The sequence below is a fragment of the Tripterygium wilfordii genome, chromosome 22 (genome assembly GCF_013401445.1).
Source record: "Tripterygium wilfordii isolate XIE 37 chromosome 22, ASM1340144v1, whole genome shotgun sequence".
NCBI classification, from domain to species: domain Eukaryota; kingdom Viridiplantae; phylum Streptophyta; class Magnoliopsida; order Celastrales; family Celastraceae; genus Tripterygium; species Tripterygium wilfordii.
The window spans coordinates 10,811,770-10,835,313 of record NC_052253.1 but is presented as its reverse complement, the minus strand read 5'-3'; the positions used below and the strand labels follow the sequence as shown (position 1 = coordinate 10,835,313).

Sequence of the window (23,544 nt, the reverse complement as noted above, 5' to 3'; positions counted from 1 at the left end):
AGAGACTTTTTTAGCCCGAAATTTTATACAGTGATTTGTCTAAGCTTTTTACGGAAGTATAGACGTTTTTCAAAATTGATTCCTTTAAACAAATTATATTTTCATATAAGGCAATGTTTTTGCATATACTAATCATAGTTAATCTTATTTCAAATCTTTAAGTTAGGCGATGTTAGATAAGTATCATTTCATCAAGCAACATTCACGTCCATTTTAGGTGTAAAAACATACTTTTGTTTCCCAAAAGCCATAAAATAATGACACGTTGTAGTTATATGAAATCCATTTATGTGGTGTTGGATGTTGTTTGAGTTAGCTAGTTTATATTGATAGGAATTGTATTGTCTTTGTCTACTAACACTAATATTAATTAATATGTATTGTTTTTGTCTACTAACAATAAACATAACATACCAACGAGAGATGACTCGATTGACAATCGATTGGGTTAAATATATGAGTATGTCTTGTCCAAGGTTCAATTCCAATGAGAAGTAAATTTCTCAATGGTATTTAAAAAAGAATAAACAGAACATTAAGCAAATTTATATGCAACCTTAAAGTTCTGAAAACCTTATTATATATATATATATTTTTAATTTTTTTTTCAGGCATGAAATTTATTATTCTCCATGGTTTGGGGAAATATATTTAAATTAAGATTACATGTGGGGTGGGGAACCAATTAGAGATGGATATGAAGATGCCAGAGAAGAAGATATGTAGATAAAGTATACCCATATGGGGGTAGGCCCCACAACTTTCTTCATCTTCATCTGTTTCGGGGTGTGAAGGGTCACATCCGACGGTCACTGTTGGCCAAGTAACTTCTTTTTCTTGATACAACCCACCACACAGTACAAGACACGCAATTGTCACTTCACCCAAACAAAATAAATAATTCATTAAAACAAAATAAATATATTTTGGAGAAAAAATGTTTGAAGATACCAATGGGCTTACCTGTTTTGTTTTGGGCCCATTAGCATGTACACGCAAAGGGTAGCTTTAGTCACACCCCGATTTTTTCTAAAGACATCCCAATCTAAGTTGATCATCCCTTGTAAAAATCAATTGACAGGGTGTCTTTAGAAAAAATGGGGATATGACTAAACCTATCCATGGAGAAGTTTGTGCTGTTTGCCAATAGATGGGCCTGTAACCCGGTAACGAAGAAACCCAACTCGACTAAATTTGTCTCCACGCCAACTTTATCATGGGCTACTAAACGTGATCTGATGTGATTAAACGTCTATAATAAATTCAACTTCAACTTTATCATGTTGATGTTAACATGTGGAGCAGTGATGACAGGCATATATTCACCAGAACTTTCAATTAGTAAGTCTGAAATTCCACCTGAACTTAGACTAGAGGATACTACAAATATTTGCACCATTGCCCATCGAAGTTCAGTGTAAAGTGTAAAAAAGAACTACTTTGGAGTAAATGATACATTTGGTCCTTCACAGATGGATTGTGTAACAACTCAATTCCTCAAGTTTCAAACGTAACAATTTGGTCAGAAGTCTTTGTGACATGTAACACGGTCAGTTTTCATGCAAATTCGGTCAATCAAATTGTTAACATGTCATAAAAAGTCAAAGATACTAATTTTTTCAATTAGTATTTTTTTCCAAAAATACTAACAATTAGAGAGAGAAACAAAGAGAGAGGAGAGATCAAACCCATAAACCAAATCAAAGCGAGAAACTAAATTAAACCCAGAAACCAAATTAAACTCATAAACTAAAGTAAACTCATATACTAAATCAAACTCAGTCCTCAACCAATGCACGAACAGATCATGGTGCTCGATCGAAGATGATGTAGAAGAAAGTGAGAATGGTTGACTAAAAAAATGGTTTTTTGAATTTTTGCTGCTATGTTAGCGCATTGATTGACCGAACTAGTAGAAAACTTGACTGTGTTACACGTCACAAAAACCAGTGACCAAATTGTTTCGTTTGAAATGTGAGGGACTGAGTTGTTACACAGCCCATTTGTGAGGGACCAAATGTATCATTTACCCAACTGCTTTGTTATGCGGCTTTGAATGTTTTGGTCACCGATGTTTGCTATCATAATCTTGTTCGTATGGGAAAGAAATGTTATATTGACTATGTTTTGGCCTCACCATTTGGCCCGTGGACTTATGGCCCAGCTCGAGCCCGGCGTAGACCCAAAGTTGCATCGAATCTGGGCAACTTGACCCTATGTCTCGGGCGGCCTGGACTCCATTTGGCCTGAAACCTAACCTCTTGGGTCAATTTTGGACTGGCCCGAAGCCCGGCCCGAGTAGATCAACAAAGCCACTAGAAATACATAGATAAACAACATTAAAAATCATAATAATTACACGAATACATGAATACCACATCAATCATCAGTAGGAGAACAAAACACAAATATGGTAAACAAACACAAACATAATAGATCATCTGCAAACACACCTTAAACATAAACACAAACACAAACAGGAGAATTCAAAAGATTAAAAAACACAAACAAGAGAATTCATCTGCAAATTAACAAATCAATTGTCAGAAATCATAATAGACACACCTTAAACATACGACATGGTTACTTGTGTAGATACCAAAAGGAAACAAATATGGAGGTTAAAGATCCGGTAGGTTTCCTAGATTTACTATTTACACTGAAGATCTAGAGTGAGAAAATCCAGAGAGAGAGTAGGACGAAGCAGAGAGCATAGCATAGCTTGAATGGGTATTAACGGTACAACTAAAAGGTTTTTTGGTTTTCGGTGGGTTTATAGGAATACATGCCATTTTTTGAGACTTGTAAGAGTCAAATGAGGGTCTTTTAACCCCAAACTCAGCCCGAAGCCTGATGCTCAAAATCGGGATTGGGATCAGGTTGGGTGTGGGCCTAAAAAATTCCGATCGATCGGCCCGGTTTGATGTCGACCTCTAGTCTATGTTGATTACATCTTCACAATACTCAAGTTTAATAGAGGTGCACACAAGGGACATTCAAGGACCAATCGATTATGGACATTCAAAAGAGAGCTTATTCTCCTTCTTCTTGCTCCGTTTTGAAGGCCCTGCAATGGGTTAGGAGCATGATATTTATTGACAAAGATAGCCTTGCCAATTTATTTGATTTACTCGAGACCCTTTAGGTGTTTAAGGAATTTCATTAAAATTTGATATTATCAAATGATTTAATATGGGGTTAATTATACTTTACAGCACCGAATGATATGGCTTGCTACAAGTTAGTCACCAAAAGAACTTTTGTTACAAAGTCGTCATCTAATGTTTCAAAATGAGACAATTAAGTCACCCGGGCATATTAAGCACAATTCCGGTCTAGTGTCCTGTTGACGTGGCACTAAGTCAACAATTTTTTATCAACAAATATTTATGTGGCAATATAGCTATTTTTTAAAAAGTGATGTGGCAATATGAATATTACACCGTTGTCACCCTTACTTTCATTTTCTTGGAAAATTTCCTTTCTCGAAAATTTACATTTCTCCGGCCACCATGTATCGTAGAATTTTTTTCCTCAAGAGGGATGTCAAGCCCTAAACTAGCCTAGATTATGTGTTTTTACTCAACCATTTTCAAAAGAAGCTTGGGAAAACAACTGGTTCCTTCATTTGATTTCTTTACCAGTGTTGATACTTATAAAAATATGGTTCAACACATTGAGGTCAAAGTTTGTTCTTGCCGTCTTTGCTTTGAGGAGATTGGTCTCTCTCACCATGAAACAGAGGAGAAAGAATGCGAATGAATCGACCTCTTCCAATCGCGGGCCCGATGTTGTTCAGATCCAGCAAAGCTGACGATTACTTGATCTTCTACGAAGCATGAATCTCAATTGTGTGAAGAAATCAATGAGGGGGTACCCATCTATTGAAGCTCTGCTTGGTCCCTTTGCCTCGAGGACACACTCCGATGATATCTAGGTATAACCTTAACCTCCCTCAGTTCCTCCAATTTGCTATATACAAAGCATAACAAATCAACCAGGACTGTATTTTAACAATCGATTAAGAAAGCGAAAGTGAGTATGGTTGTTACGGTTTCGTTGATTTTGACGCCAGAGTTGGGCTTCCAGACGAATCTGTTTTCGAGAGAGACACGTTAGAGAGGAGACGTAGAGTGACAAATACTTTTTTTATTTTTGTAATTATAGGTCATTTTTTCATTAATTTTATTTTTAGAAAATTTGGTTGGATATTTTTAAGTGGGGGCTTGTTGCCACATAAGTAGATATTGACCAAAATATGTTTGACTGGTTGCCACATCAATGGGAACCCTGACAAAAAATGGGTGAAATCTATCGGGTCACTGAATTTTCCCATTTTGAAACAAAGGATAACGACTTTGTAAGAAAAATTTTTTCGATGACTAAACTATAATAAGTCATATCTTTCGGTGACTAAATTGTAACAAGCTCTTATAATATTCCAAATCTAGTAAAAAGAAGATTGAGAGAGTCAACTGCAGTATATATAGCTTACCCGCTCCACTTTGCCAAGTATAAGGATCAGATGAAACAAATAGATCCAAAGCCAGTTTGAAGTACGCAACTGGATCAGTTGGATATGTAGAGCATTTGCCATGGTGTTCTCATTCATATTACAAAAATATTCTGGCCAATATAAATTGAGAGCATTCTCATTGGTATGAAGATCCTTATTGACCTGTGACATGATATAAAAAACAAAGATTAATGATAAATTAATAAACAAATAATGGATACCAACCACAATGGATAATGTGAGAGCATGGTACCATGAAACAGAACTGAGATACGACTATGACATAGTATAAAAAAACAAAGATTAATGAGAAAATAATAAACCAAAAATAGATAAACACCAACTAAAGTAGATAATTACTCACATTTACAATATAAACAATTACTCACATTCACAGTATGAACAAGCTTAACTCCCCTTACACAAGAAGGAATCTAGACGGGATGAATCGATCCCTTTCATTGTGGGGTCAAAGCCCATGAATTTTGAAGTCTTGTGGGATAGGAGTTTGGCAGGTTATGCTACCAGTGTTACAAGCAGTAGCCAGTAGGTGGCCACACATGTATCAATTTTTTGAAAGTGAAGCCATGTGATGATGGTTGGGGCGGAGGAGGTTGAAAATATGTTTGTCTCCAATTGGTGTTCAAAGTGAAGACATGTGGGGATAATTGGGGTGGAGGAGGTTGAAGGTACTGTGCTTGTTTCCAATTGGTGTTAAAAGTGAAGACATGTTGGGATGGTTTTGGTGGAGGAGATTGAAAATGTGTTTGTTTCTAATTGTTAGCAATGGTGAGTAGAGAAAACAGAAATATAAGAGTCATCATTGGGGGATTTGTAGGGGCAAAGTTCTACAATCATTGAAAGGTCAACTTGTCTTTCTGTGGGGTCCGTTCACAACCTTGAGTCCTACAGATTTCACAACAAAGAAAACCGTGAAAGCTCCTCAACCGGATTGGGGGGTGCCGGTCGTGGAGGCTCCGACGATCAAGTTAGAGTCGGTCGGAGGTGAAAGACCAGCTATGTTCTTAGGTGTTTAGTCTGAGTATATTGTCTTGGGGTATTTTCCTGTATTGTGGGTAAAAAGTGTTCGATCCCCTCCCATACGAAAGAGGGGGTATTTATAAGAAAACAAGTATCAACCTCGGGAATTGTGTGCACCTTCCAGCTATTTTATTGGACCGACTTGCACGAAAGAAGTGTAACTGAAAGGTCTATCATATCGGCTGTGTCAGAGTTGACAAATACCAAAAAGTAGGATAAAGTAGTAGTGCGAAATGATCACAACAGGTGTTGATAAAGGAGAGGGTAGAATTGTGGGCGACATTCTATAAAGAGAAATATGTACGAGATAATGTCTTACCTGGAGATATAGGTCTGTTGCACCTATAGATATTTGCTGTAGACTAGACTGACAAGAACTACTTTGCAAGAAAGGTAGCTCATGCAATGGCGCTCATACGAGATAGCGCCATCACACTGCCTTGGCGCCTACACACGGTCGCCAACACATCAGACGACTCGAAACCTGGTACCATATTGCTAAGGAACAGTCAAGGAACAGTCATTGTACAAATGATAAAGCAAACAGGCTGTAAAGCCATAAAGCTCCTGCAAATACATGTCAGAAAGGGTGACAGCTTTATTGTAAGACTACTGTTATGTTTACTTAGTAATGATGTAAAGATTGTATATGGGCCTCTCAGATGGGCTTTCGGATTTGGGCCTAATCGTGGTAGTCTAAGTGGGAAGACCCAAATAGTTCTACTAGTTTTGTCATTATGTGATGATGTGGTGCCACACCATTTTTGGCACCTACAGGATTGAGCCAACAATTTTCCAGTTAACAACCCCAAAGAACAAGAAGAGGAAGATTAGAATCATGCTTTCAATTGAGATTAACAAGAAGATGAAGAATATGACAAGAATTATGTTATCAATTGAGGTTGGATGAATTTACTCTTTGCATTGAGATTCACTCTTATATAAAAGAAGATGATCTTTGATTAGGTCTTTGATTTGATTGTATATCATCTTCAACTTACTAATTAAGATTGCATGTGTGTCCTCCTTTTAATCATTTTCATGATCATTTGCTATTTTATGGAGCGGGTTGAGACTTGAGATGAACACTAAAATTATGATTCTAGAGTATGGGTACACAAATATATTTCTTTGTTTTTTTTTTCTTTTTTATATATGTTTCTAGGTTTTACCTAGTGAATGAATAAGATTAGTGTGAATAAATGATTTTTCAAGAAATGATGATGCATATAATTTTTTTATATTAATATGTTATTTTCATTGTTTTTTCAAAATTGATGAATTTATTGTGGTATTGCGAGATTAGCCGATTAAAGCGAAAGAAAAAAAATAAAATTTCAGTGGTTTAATCATCCAAGTAGACAAAGTAAAGGTACTCAATCCTTATTTATTCCATTTACATAAGATTGTGTCATTATAATGTTTTCAAATTAAATCTACTAATAACTTGCATTAGACAATTGAGAGAAAACTTATGGTATATTGTTGTTCGTTCAAAGTGCCTTTATAATTATTTGACCAATGTAGAATCAAGTGATTACACAAGCTCAATGGATTGGTCATGGAAAAGCTTTGGATCCCTTGTTAATGAAATGGTGCGAGGTGTAAAACTGTGATGAGATGAGACGAAGTGTGATATCAAAAAGTGTTTGGGATGTCACTTAAAAAACTGTTGTGAGGTGAGGTAATGTGTAGTTTAGAGTTTGGACAAACAAAAATATAGTGAGTTGAGTTATTAATTTATGAATCAATCACAATTAAATTATAAACTAATTTATGATTAATTAATATTATTGTTATTGAAATCATTAATATATATGACTCGTTAATACAATTATATTGTTATACAAAAAAACTAAGCTAAATGAAGAAATATTAAAAAATCAATAAAATATGCAAATAAAAAAGTCTATTTTATGTGCATATTGTTCTTACAGTACACATAAAATGGAAGAAACCCATTAAGAAAAATATTTCTCAAATAAAAAAAAGATAAAAGAAAGAGAGAAAAAGCAATTGCACAACGCCACTGAAAACGAACCCTACAAGGACAGACCCTAGAGAACCTCCAGAACCATTGACTTACAACCAAGCAACTAATAGTTCTTGTTCTAGAGGATTCTTGTTTGGCTTGATCGTACATAATATGAAGCAACCTAAAAAACTTACCTCTACTACATGAGCATTCTTTTCAATGTCGATAATATTTTTTTGAATTGTTGAAGCTGATAGTTATTCATATATTCATTATGTAAATCGTTATCTTTCATCTTCAATACTTTTTCAATAAAATCGATCATGCTTTACAAAATTTTTTGCGTGTAAAAATTTCTTTGTTTTTTAGAGAATTGGTGTGAAAATTTATAAGTTTCTAATTCAATATGTAAATACCTATTTAATGAGAAATTTTATTTATACCGCATAAACTACCAAGTTTACACCACCTATTTTAACCCTATAAGCTTACATCCATATTTTATAAGTTTACACCAAATATTTACTGGATAACCAAAGGAATTTCATCTTTTCTTTTTTTCTTTTCTGAAAAATCAGGGGTATATATCATGGTGTGATCACTAAAGTAGATGTTTCCAATGTCTATCTATTTGAATACAAATTATAAGGCGAAGGTAAGATGCAACAGCAAGGGACTAGTAAAGCAGCCATAGGAGATTGCCATTTGTTTTGATGACCAGAATCACATGTTATATTGTCTAGACCAAGTATTCTAAATCTTGTGAGTGCATGGCCACCCAAATATATTTTTCAGCCTAGCAGTTTTTTATTTTTTTATTTATATATGTTTTTAGGTTTTAATGAATGAATGAAACAGTGTGGGAATGGATAATCTTTCAAGAAGAAAAGATGATACATATATTTCGTTTATATTTTTTATTTTTATTTTCAAAATTGATAAATCTATTGTGGTATTTAGAGATTAACGGATTAAACTTTAAAGTGAGAAAAAAAATTCTCAGTAATATCTGCATATCCCAGATACCAAATAGAGTATATGTTTCCAATGAGAAGAAACCTTCTGGACTCCTTAAATATGTAATTGTAGTGAATAGGAGATCCAAGTTTCAAACAAAGCAAGTAGCCATCGTCAATTCGAATAAGCAAATCTATTGAATCAAAGCCGTTGTTATTGACGATATCAAACCATACCATTGTATAAAAAAGGCACAATGTTGAGTATTTTCTTCATTTGCACTTTCAAGTAATCACATGTACTATCTTCAATTTATGGTTTATTATTTTTCAAGATATAAACATTTGTATGCCCAAGGTTTGATTTCAACCGCGAACGTAATTGTTAATGGTATTTAAAAAAAGAAGAAGATATAAACATTTTTGGCTATTGCGACTATGTATGAATAGGAATATGGGTTTCCAAAGAATTTTAAACGACATTGAGAGTCTCTTACAAACTCACTTTGATTATTTGAAGTAAAACTTTGAATGTGAAAAGGAGAGGGGAACATTCTTAGTAAGGGGAAAAATACAATATGAAGTCGGGTGCTTACTATGATAAATAATAAAAAATTATAGCAAAAACAAACTCAAACCAACATTTAAAAGATCTGAAGAATAATTATAATAAAGAAATAGCAAATATTTATGGCAAACCAATAGACGATAGAATAAGAAGCAAGACTAATGCAAGAAAAATAAAATAAAATATCATATGCTTTCTTTTTCTTTATTTCTTTAATTTTCCAACTAAAATACCAAATTCTACCATACTCGAACTAAGTAGGACACATTATCAACTACATATTCTCAAAGTTTTCATATTTCATTGAAGGTGACGTGGTGCGAAATTGTTGATTTGCACATATTTAAGCCCATCTCTGAAATCGGCATCAACAAAAATTTTGTTTTGTAAGTGTTTATTTGCGTTTATTTTTGTTACAATCAAACGTAGAATCAATTATGACAAATAAAGTCATTGTTGTGATTAGAGACTAGGATTGTAACTGGAATATTGATGTATTTAATAATTGTGGAAGTAACATTACTTGTTGTGCTTCAGATACTAGGATTGTAATTGGAACCCAAGCGTGTAATTTCTTCTTCTTCTTTTTTTTTTGGAGTGGTGTTTACCTTATTTAACACCGTTGGATGAAATCTACGGTTTAGATTAAAACAATTTTAAGTAACGGCTGCAATCTACTACATCACATATTGCAGCCCCCCAAATGCATTCTAAAAGGTAAATGTTTTGTTGGGGGCCCAATGGAGGTATCGTGAATTTGTGTACGTATTTATTTGGGCCTGATCCAACACCAAAATATTGATATGGCTATTAAAGGCAAAGTCAACCCAGCAAACCCTTATGGGTCCCAGATAATGTTCACAGGCCTGAAGAAATTTTGGGCTAAAGCCTCCTACAAGCCACTTGAGCTCTTCTTTTTATTATGTAAACTGGACATCAAATAAGATATATACATACGAAAACGTTTCAAACCAAATAACAATCCACGAAATAAATATAATTAATTGGTAGCAGCATCCTTTAGCCTAGTGGAGGAAATCAGGGCTTGAAAAATGGTAATTTAGACTTAAAGAAACGGCATCCATTTGTTTCATGGTTCTCTGATCGTGCCTCTAATTTTGCAGCCGATAGGGGCTCATCACAAAACTTTTGATTACTTGGTAACAGCCACACAATCCAATATAAATATTGGTTCTTTTTGTTTTTCTTGCTAATTTTGTTTATTTGGATCCTTGACTGCATATTCCTGTCCATTGCCGTTGAGAACAAGATTCAAGACGGCATCCATTAATGGTTAGTAGTATGTATAAACTACTCAATAAAAAATGGCTGGCTCGGATAAACTCAAAAAATGTTGCCACAAAACAAGAACTGATAGAAGTGCAAAATCGGATCGATTCCACTGGCATCTCAATTAATCAGACTATTGATTAAAAGGTTGTTGTTCCAAAATGATATATGACGTGCAAAATCAGACGAACTCCTCAACTCATCGATAACTGAATACTCGGTTCTACTTGATTAGACTATGAATCGGGATGTTGCTATTCTATATCTGAACAGGTATAAAATGTGAACTCTGAAGTTCTCGAGGTGTACCTCAGGGGGACGTTTTGATGCTCAAGTTAGTTTGGTAGGCAATAAAACCATTGAGATTGCTTATTGATTGGAGCTCTCTTTTTAACTAGTATTGAATAGTGAGAGCGTGAGAAAGATTTACTTGAGTGGAAGTCCTTTTTATATGAATTTAGAATTATTAATTATCTTTTATTGCGGGTGAGATTTCCGAGGTGAATCCCTTAAAAATCTCTTGTATATCTCCGTCATGTTCGGTGATGAGCACTCCTCGATATCCCGAGATGTTTTGGTCATCTGAGGTTCTCGAGGTTATGCTTGTTAAGGCCATACCAAAGAGTACATGCTGAGGTGACATCTGGGTTGGCCAAGATGCTTCCCAACCCAACCTCCTGTTACTCAGTCTATGTGGCGACACATGTTAGCATCTCATTGTAGGGGTATTTTTGGTATGATCGAGAACAATTGTTTGCATTCACCACTTAAGAATATAGATTCATTTTACGAAAATAAAAGGAAATGTTACGATATAATATGTGAGAATTAATTTTGTTACAAGCAAATGTACATATCTATCCCACTAAGCAACCTTTTGTTTTAGTTAGTGGGGCATTTTTGTCAAGAGATTAAGCAATCCATCGAATCTAATCCTCGCCTGCGAACATAGAACAATCAAATTCGATTTAGTCATCATCAACAGTCCTAAGTCAGCCACTCAATTAAAATGCATGGACCAAACTAGACATCTACAAGCACTTATACATATGTGTATATATATACATATACACAAAATAATCCCCTATCATGCCAAGAGCATCCAGCACTTCGGCCCTTTATGCCCAATTGAAAAAACGATAACCACAAAGCGACCGTACCAAACACTCTCGATCGCTATGTCGTCGCCGTGCATCTCTGACTGCATAGAAGACGTTGCTCGTCTCCCTGTCAGGCCGACTTACGTGAGACTCTACAGGTGGCCCGAATCCGAGGCGGAGTTCTTGAACCCTAACATGCGCCGGGGACCGGGTGCGCACCCTAGGGTTGTGGACAGCGTCTGGTGCAGGCAAATGTACCTGAGGAGCTATACGTTCTCAAGAAAGGAGACTGTTCTGGAAAAGACTAAGAAGTCCTTTGGGAAAGCGAGAGAGACGGTGAAAAACAAGTCAATTAGGATGAAGACTGGAAAGGGCAAAAATGGGATTCCATGTAGAAGGAAGTGCTTGGTGTTGAGGAGGGCGAAGGAGGTGACTTGTGCTGGACTGTTCTCCATCTTCAAGCGATTGCTGGCTTGCACCACCAAAGTCGACGTGGCTGATCATCAAACGAGAACATGAGAGTTAATCATAGTACTGGCTACATCTTATAAAAATTGATTCAATAATCAAATATTTCATATTTATTAATTTCTGGGCTCTTATTTATTTTTAGACCTGTTTTTTCGTTTCTTAAAAATGCAGTCCATGATCAGACGCTGAAATATTGCCTGTCCTGTGCTGTGTGGCCGTGTGGGATTACTTTTGAATTGATTGATTCTAAAGAAAAATCACCAATGCTTAAATGGATTTTAATCACAGCCGTTAAGTTAGCATTTTGGAATCACGACATTAATAGCACTGGACGGTTTAGGATTTGTTCATTGCCTACCTAAGATTCTAGCTAGTTGTCAGGGACTGAGGGAAGTCCGGACAGTCCGGTACGTTGTCCGAACTGTTGTTTTGTTCATTTTACCAAACAGTTGAGCACGTATGGCTGATTGACCGAATTAAACAAAGAAGGCAAGATTTACGGTTACAGTACGACTTTTCAAAGTTACTTTTATGAGGCCATCAGGCGGGCCCACTGACATTCAAAAAGAGGAAAGCCTCGAGTTAATTCATGTGCATGGAGACTAAACCAGGGGCGTCAAAGAAAAAGACACAACCGTGATTCACATGCGGGCAGCTAGCGGGATGTTGGTATGGTTATCAATGGATTCAACATAGCTCTGTTTAAATTAGGATTGAAATTGTTCATGATAATAATTCATTAAGTATACACTGTAAGATATGTCTAATTTCAATTGGGTTATTGAAAGAGCAAATTTTGTTGGCTTTTGGAACTTAGGAAGCAAGATTAATTTGTTGGGTATATCGACAAACGATGAACTAATATGGATTTATTGGTACTTAGTTAGACTACACATCATAATCACATACTTGATGATTCTAGCACGCCATTGATCAATTTTATAATGAGGTTAGCATATACCGTGTAATGTCATAACACAAACAATTATTGGGATTTCTTGTAATGTGGTTGGTTTATTGTAGGAAATTCAAACCAAAACAAATCAAGGATATTATCCGTTCTGAGTTACGAGCTCGCACATATTTGTTCTTCTCATGATGAGCCGTTGTCATTAGTTCTTAAGCTCGGGAAATGCATCCTTGTGTGAAAAGTGCAAGATATTTACTTAAATATCACTCAGTTGTGTTATACCAATCTAATGAGTAATGTGTGATATTAATCTTTGTTGATGTTCTTAGTATATTTAAAAGAAATTTTTATGTGTTATATGTATAAAGATTGAAGGGCAGTAGAATGATAAAGGTTTTGGACTACCCTAAGAACCACCCAAGTTCAAGTCCTACTGCTTACAATATATAATACATAGGTCAAAGATGGGCCTTGGGGCTCATGGGGTCTTTGATATAATCTCCTAACTTCTGTTAATTTCTTGGAGTCTTTAATATAATCTGTTAACTTGTGTTAATTTTTTCCTTAATTATTTTTTCGTTCAAGTCCTACTGCTTACAATATATAATACATAGGTCAAAGATGGGCCTTGGGGCTCATGGGGTCTTTGATATAATCTCCTAATTTGTGTTAATTTCTTGGGGTCTTTAATATAATCTCTTAACTTGTGTTAATTTTTTCCTTAATTATTTTTTTTAATTTGATTTTGTCAATATTGAAACATGTTTTTTCTTGATTCTCTCCTTAATGATGAACGTAATCACGTTGAACACCGCTTCAACACCATACCCGGTAGCTGCACAGCCTCCTCATGGCAACACAACCTACCACTGCAATGCCCGCACGGCTCTGCCCTCAGCTCCCTCGGCACTACATCGACCCAGCACTAACTCTGCAAACAACTCTCTAATTTTATAGTAAACCAACTTGCCGTGTACCACAAACAAAAGGAAATCAAAACCAATTAAAAACTCCTCTTTAATTCAATCCACAAAGTCGATATGAATTTGCTTCATAATTTGTTTCCTTCACGTGGTCCCACACATATCTAACAAAGTCACGCCAAATTAATACTGTATTAATTTTTTAATCAAAATCAACAACCAGTGCATCATATTTATGCCAACTGTAGGAAAATATGCTCACCAACTCTCCCAACAATTATCACTGTCTATGCATCATAAATATACATGTATACACATACATCAAAATTGTATTTTAAATTTTTAAATAAGTATAAATTTTTTGAAAATTCTATAGTGTTTTCTTTCATTTTTTTTATTTTTTTTTTTTACATTCTATTAAGTATGAACAAATACAATGGACGTTACACTATCCAGAGAATGGAGCTGGCCCATCAAGGAATTCAGTACGAATGATTGATTGATAGGTCCAACAAGCCCAATCATCAAGTTACCTTCTCAATTGCTTGGGTTTGGACCAAGCAACATTTGGAGACACGCATTGCCTATGCTTTTTCGGCGTGGTCTGGTTCGGGCCTCAATGGGGCGGCTAATTACTACTCAGGGGGAGGTACTCTTCGTGAAGAAATGGCCCCCAATCACCACAGGTTTGTGACACAGACTCACATACAAACAGGGGCGGAATCAGCATCGGATATTAGGGGAGAAAAACTTTGCGTGAGGATTCTGCCCCGGAATTTTTTTTGGGTTATATATATATCACTTATCAATATTAAGATAAAAGTCAATGTTAGTGTTATTAGTTTATACACTGGATACACCAAGATATTCATTGTTGCAACTACCATTTTCTCAGCAAGATCACAATCTCATGGAATCCTATAAATGCATTGCTAATTTTTTAAATTTTTTCTACCTAATCAAATGACTCTTTTTAAGATTAATCTTTTATTGGGCTAATGTAGACATGTATCATCATCATTAGTTGGATCATCTTTTAGACTGACTTATTCAATTGAGTCTTCATTTTATTAATTTTTTTTTTATTAATGTATTATCCTAGCCCATATTATGTAACCTTTTATTGGGTTAAGGGGGGACATTTATTGAATAACTTATTTAATTTATCTATATATATATTACTACTAAACAAATTTACTAATAAATTTTTTTTTAAGGGGACCTTGGGCACGGGTGGTTCTGCCCATGCACACAAAAGAGGTCTCTCTCCGATTAGGGGTGTTAAAAACCAACCAAACTAAAAAAAAACAATTATTTGGTTTGGTTTGGATTTTTTTTTGTGTGTGTGGTTTCTGTTTCTGAATTTTATAAACATCGGTTTTTAGTTTCCTCGTTGGGTGTGGAAATTTTATTTGTAGTTTTAAACCAAAAAACCAAAAAAAATAAATGTATATGTATAGGCCATAACTTCATTTTTTTTTGAAATACCACTGAGAAATATATTTCTCATTATAATCGAATTCCATTAAGAATCCATTATTTTCATTGCATCTGTAATCGTAGTTACTGTTTTCATCAAGAAAAATTCCCCTATTTTGCATTGCATTTGCTAACAGATGATTCAGTTTGCATAGCAAACCCAATTATAAAGTAAAATGAAAATCACAAGACAACCAACCACATCACCAGTAAATTAACAATACATGAAACTAAAAAATTTAGTAGTTCGTATGAATCTTGTGTAATTGTATTGATGATATGAGTCAATCATATATACATGTACATGTGAAGAGTTTCCTTAACACACATGGAAACTAAATCACGGTAATGAAGGAATAATTACAAATATTACATAGAATAAATCAAGAGATATTCGTATCAAGGTGTGATAACTGCACCACCTTGATTGTCTCTGTTAACAACAGAATTGTCTCTATCATGCCCCCGCAAGCGTAGCTGTCCTGGTAGGACGCGAAGCTTGAACCAATGATCAAGAAAAAGTTTGCGAGCAAGTGGCTTGGTAAGAGAATCAGCAAGTTGATCCGCAGAATGCACATGAGAAACCCGAAGAGTGCGTTGGGCCACCTGGTCTCGTACAAAATGAAAATCAAGTGCTATATGCTTCATACGAGAGTGAAACACTGGATTAGAACACAAATAAGTGGCTCCAACATTGTCACAATAAACTATAGGCGTCTTGGCCAGAGAAAGACCAAGTTCAGTGAGCAGATGAGTGAGCCAGTTAAGTTCAGCTGTTGCGGAGGCTATGGCCCGATATTCAGCTTCCGTGGAGGACCGGGCAACGGTAGTTTGTTTCTTGGAGCTCCAACTGATCGGGTGAGTCCCAAAGTAAACAACATAGGCGGATGTAGACACATAGGAGTCAATATCGCCAGCCCAGTCAGCATCCGCAAATGCTTGGTTTTGGAGAGAAACAACCCATAGTGAGGAGTACCTTGCAGATAGCGTAGTACCCGTTTTACCGCAATCCAATGTTGAGCAGTGAGTCGATGCATGAACCGTGCCAATTTGTTGACTGCATATGAGATATCCGGGCGAGTGAGTGACAAATATTGAAGAGAGCCGAGGACCCGACGATATTCAGTAGGATCATGAGGAGAGGATCCATCATTTAGACACAAAGACTCATATGAGGACATAGGAGTAGAGATTGCTTTAGCTTGATGCATGTGAGCTTTGGCAAGAAGATCCAGTGTGTATTTTTGTTGAGTGTAAATGTGGTTGTGGGTGAATGAAGTATGGAAGAACCAATATGAGAGATAGGGATACTGTTACCATTGCCAACCATTACGCTTTTGTCACCAGTATAATCAAACGGCATGGTAAGACTTTGAAGATCAGATGTTATGTGATGAGTAGCCCCAGAATCAAGAACCCAATTGTTTGATGATGAATTCTGGTCACCATCGAGATAGTTGGCTTGGGGCTGCCAGCTTGAGAGTGAGCAGACGACTTTGGCTTGGATCGACAAGTTTTTGCTGTATGTCCCGGTTTGTCATACAACTGGCATACCACTCGGGATTGGCAAAAATAACTGTTTGGGCGCCATGAAGAGGAAAAAGATTGATTAGTAGATGAACCCGAGTAAGACTGATTACCTTGTGTATGGTTGCCTTTGTAAGGATTTTGTCCATAGCGAGAAAGGATCTGGTGACCAGAAAAATATTGGGAATTGCCACCATGGTAGCCACCTCGATTGTTCCTCCCACCACGAGGCTTAAAGTTGCCTCTTTTGGATGTGAAATTGGCTGTCACTTGAATATCATCACTAGCCTTGTTATTGGGCTTTTGAACAAGTTCCTCATCTATCATCTTGTCAAACAAATCTTCAAACGTGATTGGAGTGTCACGAATGCGAACCGCAGTCGTTAGTTCCTTGAACTCACCACTCAGACCATTGAGAGTGTGAACCATTATTTCAGCATCACTTAAAGAGTGGCCAATTTGAGCTAAGTCTTCAACTAAGCCTTTGATGCGATTCATATATTCAGTCACCGACTTGCCTTCTTTCTTTGTGTTCATTAATGTTGAGAGGAGTGTAAGCATGCGAGTATTGGATCGATTGGAATAGCTTGACGCCAATTTGTTCCATGCTTCAGAAGAACTATTGCAATTGTTAATCATTGGCCCAATAGAACTGTGTACCATGGCTTGCATACCTAGTAGTGCCAGTCGATCTTGGCGAAGCCATAGTTGGCGATCCGGTTCAGAGTCTGGACACACCAGGGATCCGTCAACATATCCGATGAGACCGTATCCAAATAGGAGATTGGTCATCTGAGACTTCCAGGAGGAATAGTTTCCACCATCTTTGTTAAGCTTAAATTGTATTTGAGATGAAGCATTGAGGGAGATTAAGTTTCCGGTAAGAGGAGTAGAGGGTTCGGACATTGAAGAGTTGGTGATTATAGTAGGAATAACAGTATTACCGTGAGAAGTTTCTGACCCAGACTTGGGTGATGAAGGGCTGGACATCTTGAAGGTGAGATAGAAAGAGTTAAAGGAGGTAGAGAAGAAAAAAAAAAGAAGAAAGAAGAGAGGATCGGCTGTTCTAGACAGCAAGCTCCGATACCATGAAAAATTCAATGGTTCGTTTGAATCTTGTGTAATTGTATTGATGATATGAGTCAATCATCTATACATGTACATGTGAAGAGTTTCCTTAACACACATGGAAACTAAATCACAGTAATGAAGGAATAATTACAAATATTACATAGAATAAATCAAGAGATATTCGTATCAAGGTGTGATAACTGCACCACCTTGATTGTCTCTGTTAACAACAGAATTGTCTCTATCAGAAACCACTCCTCCATTAATCTCGATCTTCCCTATCCAATGTAATTCTTGTGTTGTCCTAATTCCAAATGAAATGCCTCTAAATCAGTCTTCTAGGCCTCTAGTTTTGCTTCTAACTCCATATTCAGACTTCATTTTGCCAACAGATGCTTGGGCCTCATATCCCATCATGTTTCCATAGAAAATAGGACTAAAAATCAAGGGTTTGGGCCCGCTTAGTTGTTAGGCTTGGTCTTACTATTGATTGGGCTAGTGATGTGATGTTGTTGCTTTAGATTTGGGTGAGCTTTATTCACACCCCAGTTTTTACCAATTACACCTCAATATATCTACATCCCATATAAATTAAAAAATAACTAATCACACCCCAAATAATCAAAAGCTAACACATTTATTAAATACATCCCAATGACAAAAAACATAGCAAACAATGATCTTCTTTTGGGTAAGTAAGTAAATAAAAACTGAACAACTCCAAAAAAAATTGTACCAAAACATATCCAAAATCTGCATAAATCAGCTCCAAAATGTGCACAAAACAACTCCAAAATCTACACCAAAGCAACCCCAAAATTAAGCACAAAACAGCTCTAAAATCTTCATAATCAGCTCCAAAAATATGCACAAAACAACTCCAAAATCTGCACCAAAGCAGCTCCAAAATTTTGAGAGAATCCACATGAGCTACTTGAGAACGATGGGGACAGACGAAGGACGTTGGGAGGATTTTGGAGATTAAGAATTGGATACCAGAGATAGGTTACAAGTCAGATTTAGAGTGGGGTGTATTAATCTTATACTTAAAAAAAATATGATCAAAGGTACATTGACCAAAGTTGGGGAGTGATTAGTATGGTGTAAATAAAGTTCACCTTAGATTTGAGCCTCATATTATACGTAAGCCCTTTCATTTCCTGTCCTTTCCTTTCCTTTCCAAATAAAGGCCCTATTTCTGTCACTGTTGCAAAAAGCGGCCTAGTCGGCGACTAATCGGCCGACTAGTCGCTAGGCGGCCACCGCCGCCTCGATTATGGCCTAATCGGGTCACATAATCGGTGACCCGATTAGGCACCGATTAATCGGCCTAATCGGCGATTAGGTAATTTTTTTTTTGCCTCCACTCCACCAAAACGACGTCGTTTTGGTGGAAGATATTTTTTTTTAAAAATTTCTCCCCAAAACAACGTCGTTTTGGGGAGATCTGTTTTAAAAAAAAAATGTTTCTCCCCAAAACGACGTCGTTTTGGGGAGATTTGTTTGAAAAAAAATTAAATGTCGCAGTTCATCCCCGACATCAGCTCTTCAGCATCAAACGGCAGTCTGCAACCCTAGGTCACAGGCTCACTGCTCAGTCGCTCACGGCATCTTCAACCCGGTCAGCAAGGTCACGGTGCTTGACTGAAACTTCAAGCCGGTGCTCGTTAGTTGTTTGAATCTTCAATCCGACAATCCTTCCGGTCTTCCACCGGACCACCATAGGTAACTAGGTAAGTCAAGATTGCTCTACCCTCTTTAATAGTTTAATGTTAGTTGTAGTATTTTGTGATCATTAAGACATTAACGTTAGTTTATTATTGTAGAAACTAGAAACTAGAAAACACAAATACACAATCATGTTCAATGTCTATAACGCTGCTCTGAATGCACTTACTCCAAATCTCCAATATTTAAATTTTAAACTTCACTTTACTTGGTGCTTTGTGATCTTGGCCTGCTTAGTTCCACTCCATTCTGTATATTATACATTTATGCATACTCTGATCTTTGTTAATTCACTTAATTGTGTGGTGATGGAAGTTAAGGACTTGAAAGTTGCTTTATTGCTTCATTTCCATGTATTTTTGCTGTTGATTGTGTTTTTTTTTCCTTGGCTCATTTAGAAATTTATCTGGTTAATCATCATAATTTTTTTGAGATAAATTGTGGGGCTATGTTATTAATTTTTTGTAGAGGAGGAAATTGAACCATTGCACCTCGTGTAAGTTATAAGGGGCAGGCCACCACTAGGCCAACTCTTGCTATATCAGAAAATGAAAATTTTTGCTTAATGCCAATGAAGAAAGAATACTTTGATTTTTTTTTATTAATTATTAGTGCAATGCATTGGTTCAGTTAGACTCGTGACTCTGCTTGTGATTTTTTTTTAATCTTTATTATCATTGATTTAGTTCTATAATTCTCTCTGTTTGATCTGTTGAGACCTACGCGTAGTTTAGTATGTTATTGTTGTGTATTTTTAGGGATATGGCTACTTCATCAGCTGCTTCTAATTCCAATGCTGGTGAAGCCACAAGTGATGTGAACATTCAAAATGCATTGAAACGTGCATCCGGTGATATTGGTTGGGAGTTTGGCGAACTTGTTGATGCTAGTGCATTAGATAAAATCAAATGCAAGTTATGCTCGAAAGTTATGTCCGGAGGCATCTACCGGCTCAAATGTCATGTAGCCGGTAGGTCAGGCAATGTGAGGGCTTGTCATAAGGCCAGTAAAGAGGCAATAAAGGCATGTGTTGAGGCACTAGATGTTAAGAATAAGAAAAAGACAGAGAAGCAAATTGAAGAGTCTGAACTTAGAAATGAAGTTTCAATATCCGGTGGTGCTACGGAGATGGATGAGGATATGGAAGTCACGGGATCAAAGAGAAGAATTGATCACGGGCCTATGGGTAGATTTGTGGAGACTAATTCACAAGCAAACACTGATTCTACAAAATTTACAAAGCAAGCTAGTTTGGTTGCCTTGATGGACAAGAAGAAAGTGATCGATACGCAACAATATATAGCACGGTGGGCCATTGAGAATGGTATTGCTTTCAATGCCATTCAAAGTGATAGTTTCAAACTAATGACTGAGGCTATTGGGCAATTTGGTCCAGGACTACCTACGCCGAGTCGATATCGATTGAGTGGTCCATGTTTGAAAGCGGAGGTTGCGAGAGTTAAGAACTCCCTAAAGAAGCATGAAGATGAGTGGGGCATCTCCGGTTGTTCCATTATGACTGATGCTTGGACCGACCGTAAAAGAAGGAGCATTATGAACTTGTGTGTTCATTGTAGGGAAATGATCTCTTTTATTTCCTCAAGGGAGGATTCCGATGCATCCCATACGGGAACCTACATATTTGATTATGTCGACAAATGCATTGAAGATGTAGGGCAGGAAAAGGTGGTGCAAGTTGTCACGGATAACGCTTCTAATAACATGGCAGCTGCAAGTTTGATGGAAAAGAAGAGACCCAATTTATTTTGGACTTCTTGTGCCGCACATACTGTGAATCTTATGCTTGAAGCAATTGGTAAACTTCCAAGGTTCAAGAGTGCAATTGATAAGGCAAGGGCCTTAACCATATTCATATATGCACATCACTCAACCCTAAGCATGATGAGAAAGATGACAAAGAAACGTGACATAGTACGACCGGGTGTGACACGCTTTGCTACTAATTACCTTTGTTTGCAAAGTTTGGTGGAGAAAAAGGAGCAACTACGACATATGTTTACTTCAGAAGAATGGGCCCGGAATTCACATTCTAAGAGTGCAAAGGGAAAATTGGCATATGCGACAGTTGTCAGCATTTCCTTTTGGAAGTCTGTGAACTCTTGTTTGCTTGTTTTTCATCCATTGGTGAAAGTACTTCGTCTTGTTGATAGTGACAGACCATCTATGCCATGGTTGTATGGAGAACTTCAAGCGGCGATAAGAGAGATCAAGGAAGACGTATGTAGTGGACTTGAAAAGAATTATAAACCGATACTTGACATAATTGACAGTAAATCCAAAGGAAGACTTGATTCCTCTTTGCACTTGGTGGGTTACTTGCTTAATCCGTACTACTTTGCAAAGAATAGGGTAAATATAGGAGATGATGCAACTATAATGGAAGCATTTCTTGATTGTGTGGAGAAGTTCTTCCCCGATGATTTGACCACTCAGGGGATAGTGTCTGATGATGAATTGATCAAGTATAAGAAATTGGAGGGAATGTTTGGAAGAAAACAAGCCATTTTTTCTTATGAAAGTAAAGGTGTCAATGAGTTCAATCCAGGTAAGTCTTAACTTCTAAACTCCTAGATCATTTTTTAAATTTTTTATTCATAAATGGGAATTGATTAGTATTATTTTTTTTATCATAATGAATGTTAGCTGGGTGGTGGAGTAACTATGGTGGTAGTACACCAAATTTGAAGAAGATGGCAATTAGGATTCTCTCATTAACCACAAGTTCATCGGGTTGTGAGAGGAATTGGAGTACATTCGAAGGGGTAAGCGACTTTGACCTTTTTTTTTATATAATTGTTTTTGGTATTTTTTTTCATCTAATTGGCAATCACAATATTTTGTAGGTGCACACTAAAAAGAGGAATAGACTTGACTCGGAAAGATTGAACAACTTGGTGTATGTTCAATTCAATGCAAAACTTCTTTACAAGAAGCAAAGAGTGAGTAATGATAAAGATGTCCTTCAAGCGGATGATTGTACTAAAGCTCAACATTGGTTGGTTGATGGTGTTGATGACGAGAGTGATGTTGATCCCGTGACCGGAGCAACATGGGAGGTACTTGATCAAGCGGTGGGAGCGGATGAAATGCTTCAACCTAGAAGGAGCACTAGGAATATAAGAGAAATTGATGAGGAAGAGTTTGTGTCGGAGGAGTCGTCCGAAGAAGATGATGGATATGACTTTGAGTCCGATGAAGAAAGAGATGTGCCTCTAGTGGAGGAGCAAGATGATATATTTGAGAATGATGACTGATGAGTGATGTTGCTTCTTTTGTTTTTTGCAATTTGTGTGTGTACTATTGGATTTGAATGGATTTATGATTATAATTTATGATGATCTTTTGAGCTTAAATGATATATTGATTGTATTGAATGGACTTTTGATTATGATTTAGTCTTATATTGATTTAATGGATTTTTACTTTGATGCAGTTTATTTTTGATTGGATTGCAGTTTATTTATGATGATTTTTGAGTCCGATGAATGGATTTTTGCTTGGATTGCATGGCTAAGCTAGCTGCCAATTGGTTGCTTTGATGCATTTTATTATATGTAAATTTAATTATATAGAAAACTGAAATAGTGAAAAGCACTTGGCGTCTTGGTTGATTCATTTATATTGTGTTTTAGTGTTTTTTTTTGTTTTTTTACACATTTATATATGATAATATGATAGGTATTGGATATATATGATTATATATATATATATTTTAAATTAAAAAAACTCAAAAACGATTAATACGATTAATCCCCGACTAGTCCCCGATTAATCCGATTAATCCCTAGTCCCCGTGAACCGCCTAGCGTCCGACTAACGATTTTTACAACATTGATTTCTGTTTGTGTTAGCCTCTAGTAGCTTGGAGCCTTGGACCAACCTACAAACATTTTTTCCCTGCCAATCAAAAATTACACCATATAAACTTTTTTTTTGACATTTGATGTTCGTTAAGCTCGGGTCATCAT

The 23,544-nt window shown here is 36.5% G+C and overlaps 2 protein-coding genes across 3 annotated transcripts; both read left to right on the top strand.

Moving 5' to 3' along the window:
- The first annotated feature begins 11,524 nt into the window (after window positions 1–11,524).
- Window positions 11,525–11,965, top strand: LOC119991537. Its single transcript, XM_038837884.1, has one exon. The coding sequence runs from the start codon at window positions 11,525–11,527 to the stop codon at window positions 11,963–11,965; it is 441 nt and encodes a 146-aa protein (XP_038693812.1).
- Window positions 11,966–19,039: 7,074 nt separating this feature from the next.
- LOC119990910 lies at window positions 19,040–23,393 on the top strand. 2 transcript variants are annotated; one of them, XM_038837049.1, is made up of 4 exons: window positions 19,040–19,560; window positions 20,314–22,121; window positions 22,220–22,338; window positions 22,420–23,393. In XM_038837049.1, the coding sequence occupies exons 2-4, from the start codon at window positions 20,318–20,320 to the stop codon at window positions 22,828–22,830; spliced, it is 2,334 nt and encodes a 777-aa protein (XP_038692977.1). In that variant the 5' UTR covers window positions 19,040–19,560; window positions 20,314–20,317; the 3' UTR covers window positions 22,831–23,393. The 2 variants fall into 2 exon arrangements, with proteins under 2 accessions (XP_038692977.1, XP_038692976.1); XM_038837048.1 differs by lacking the exon at window positions 19,040–19,560 and having other exon boundaries at window positions 19,884–22,121.
- The last annotated feature ends 151 nt before the right edge of the window (window positions 23,394–23,544 follow it).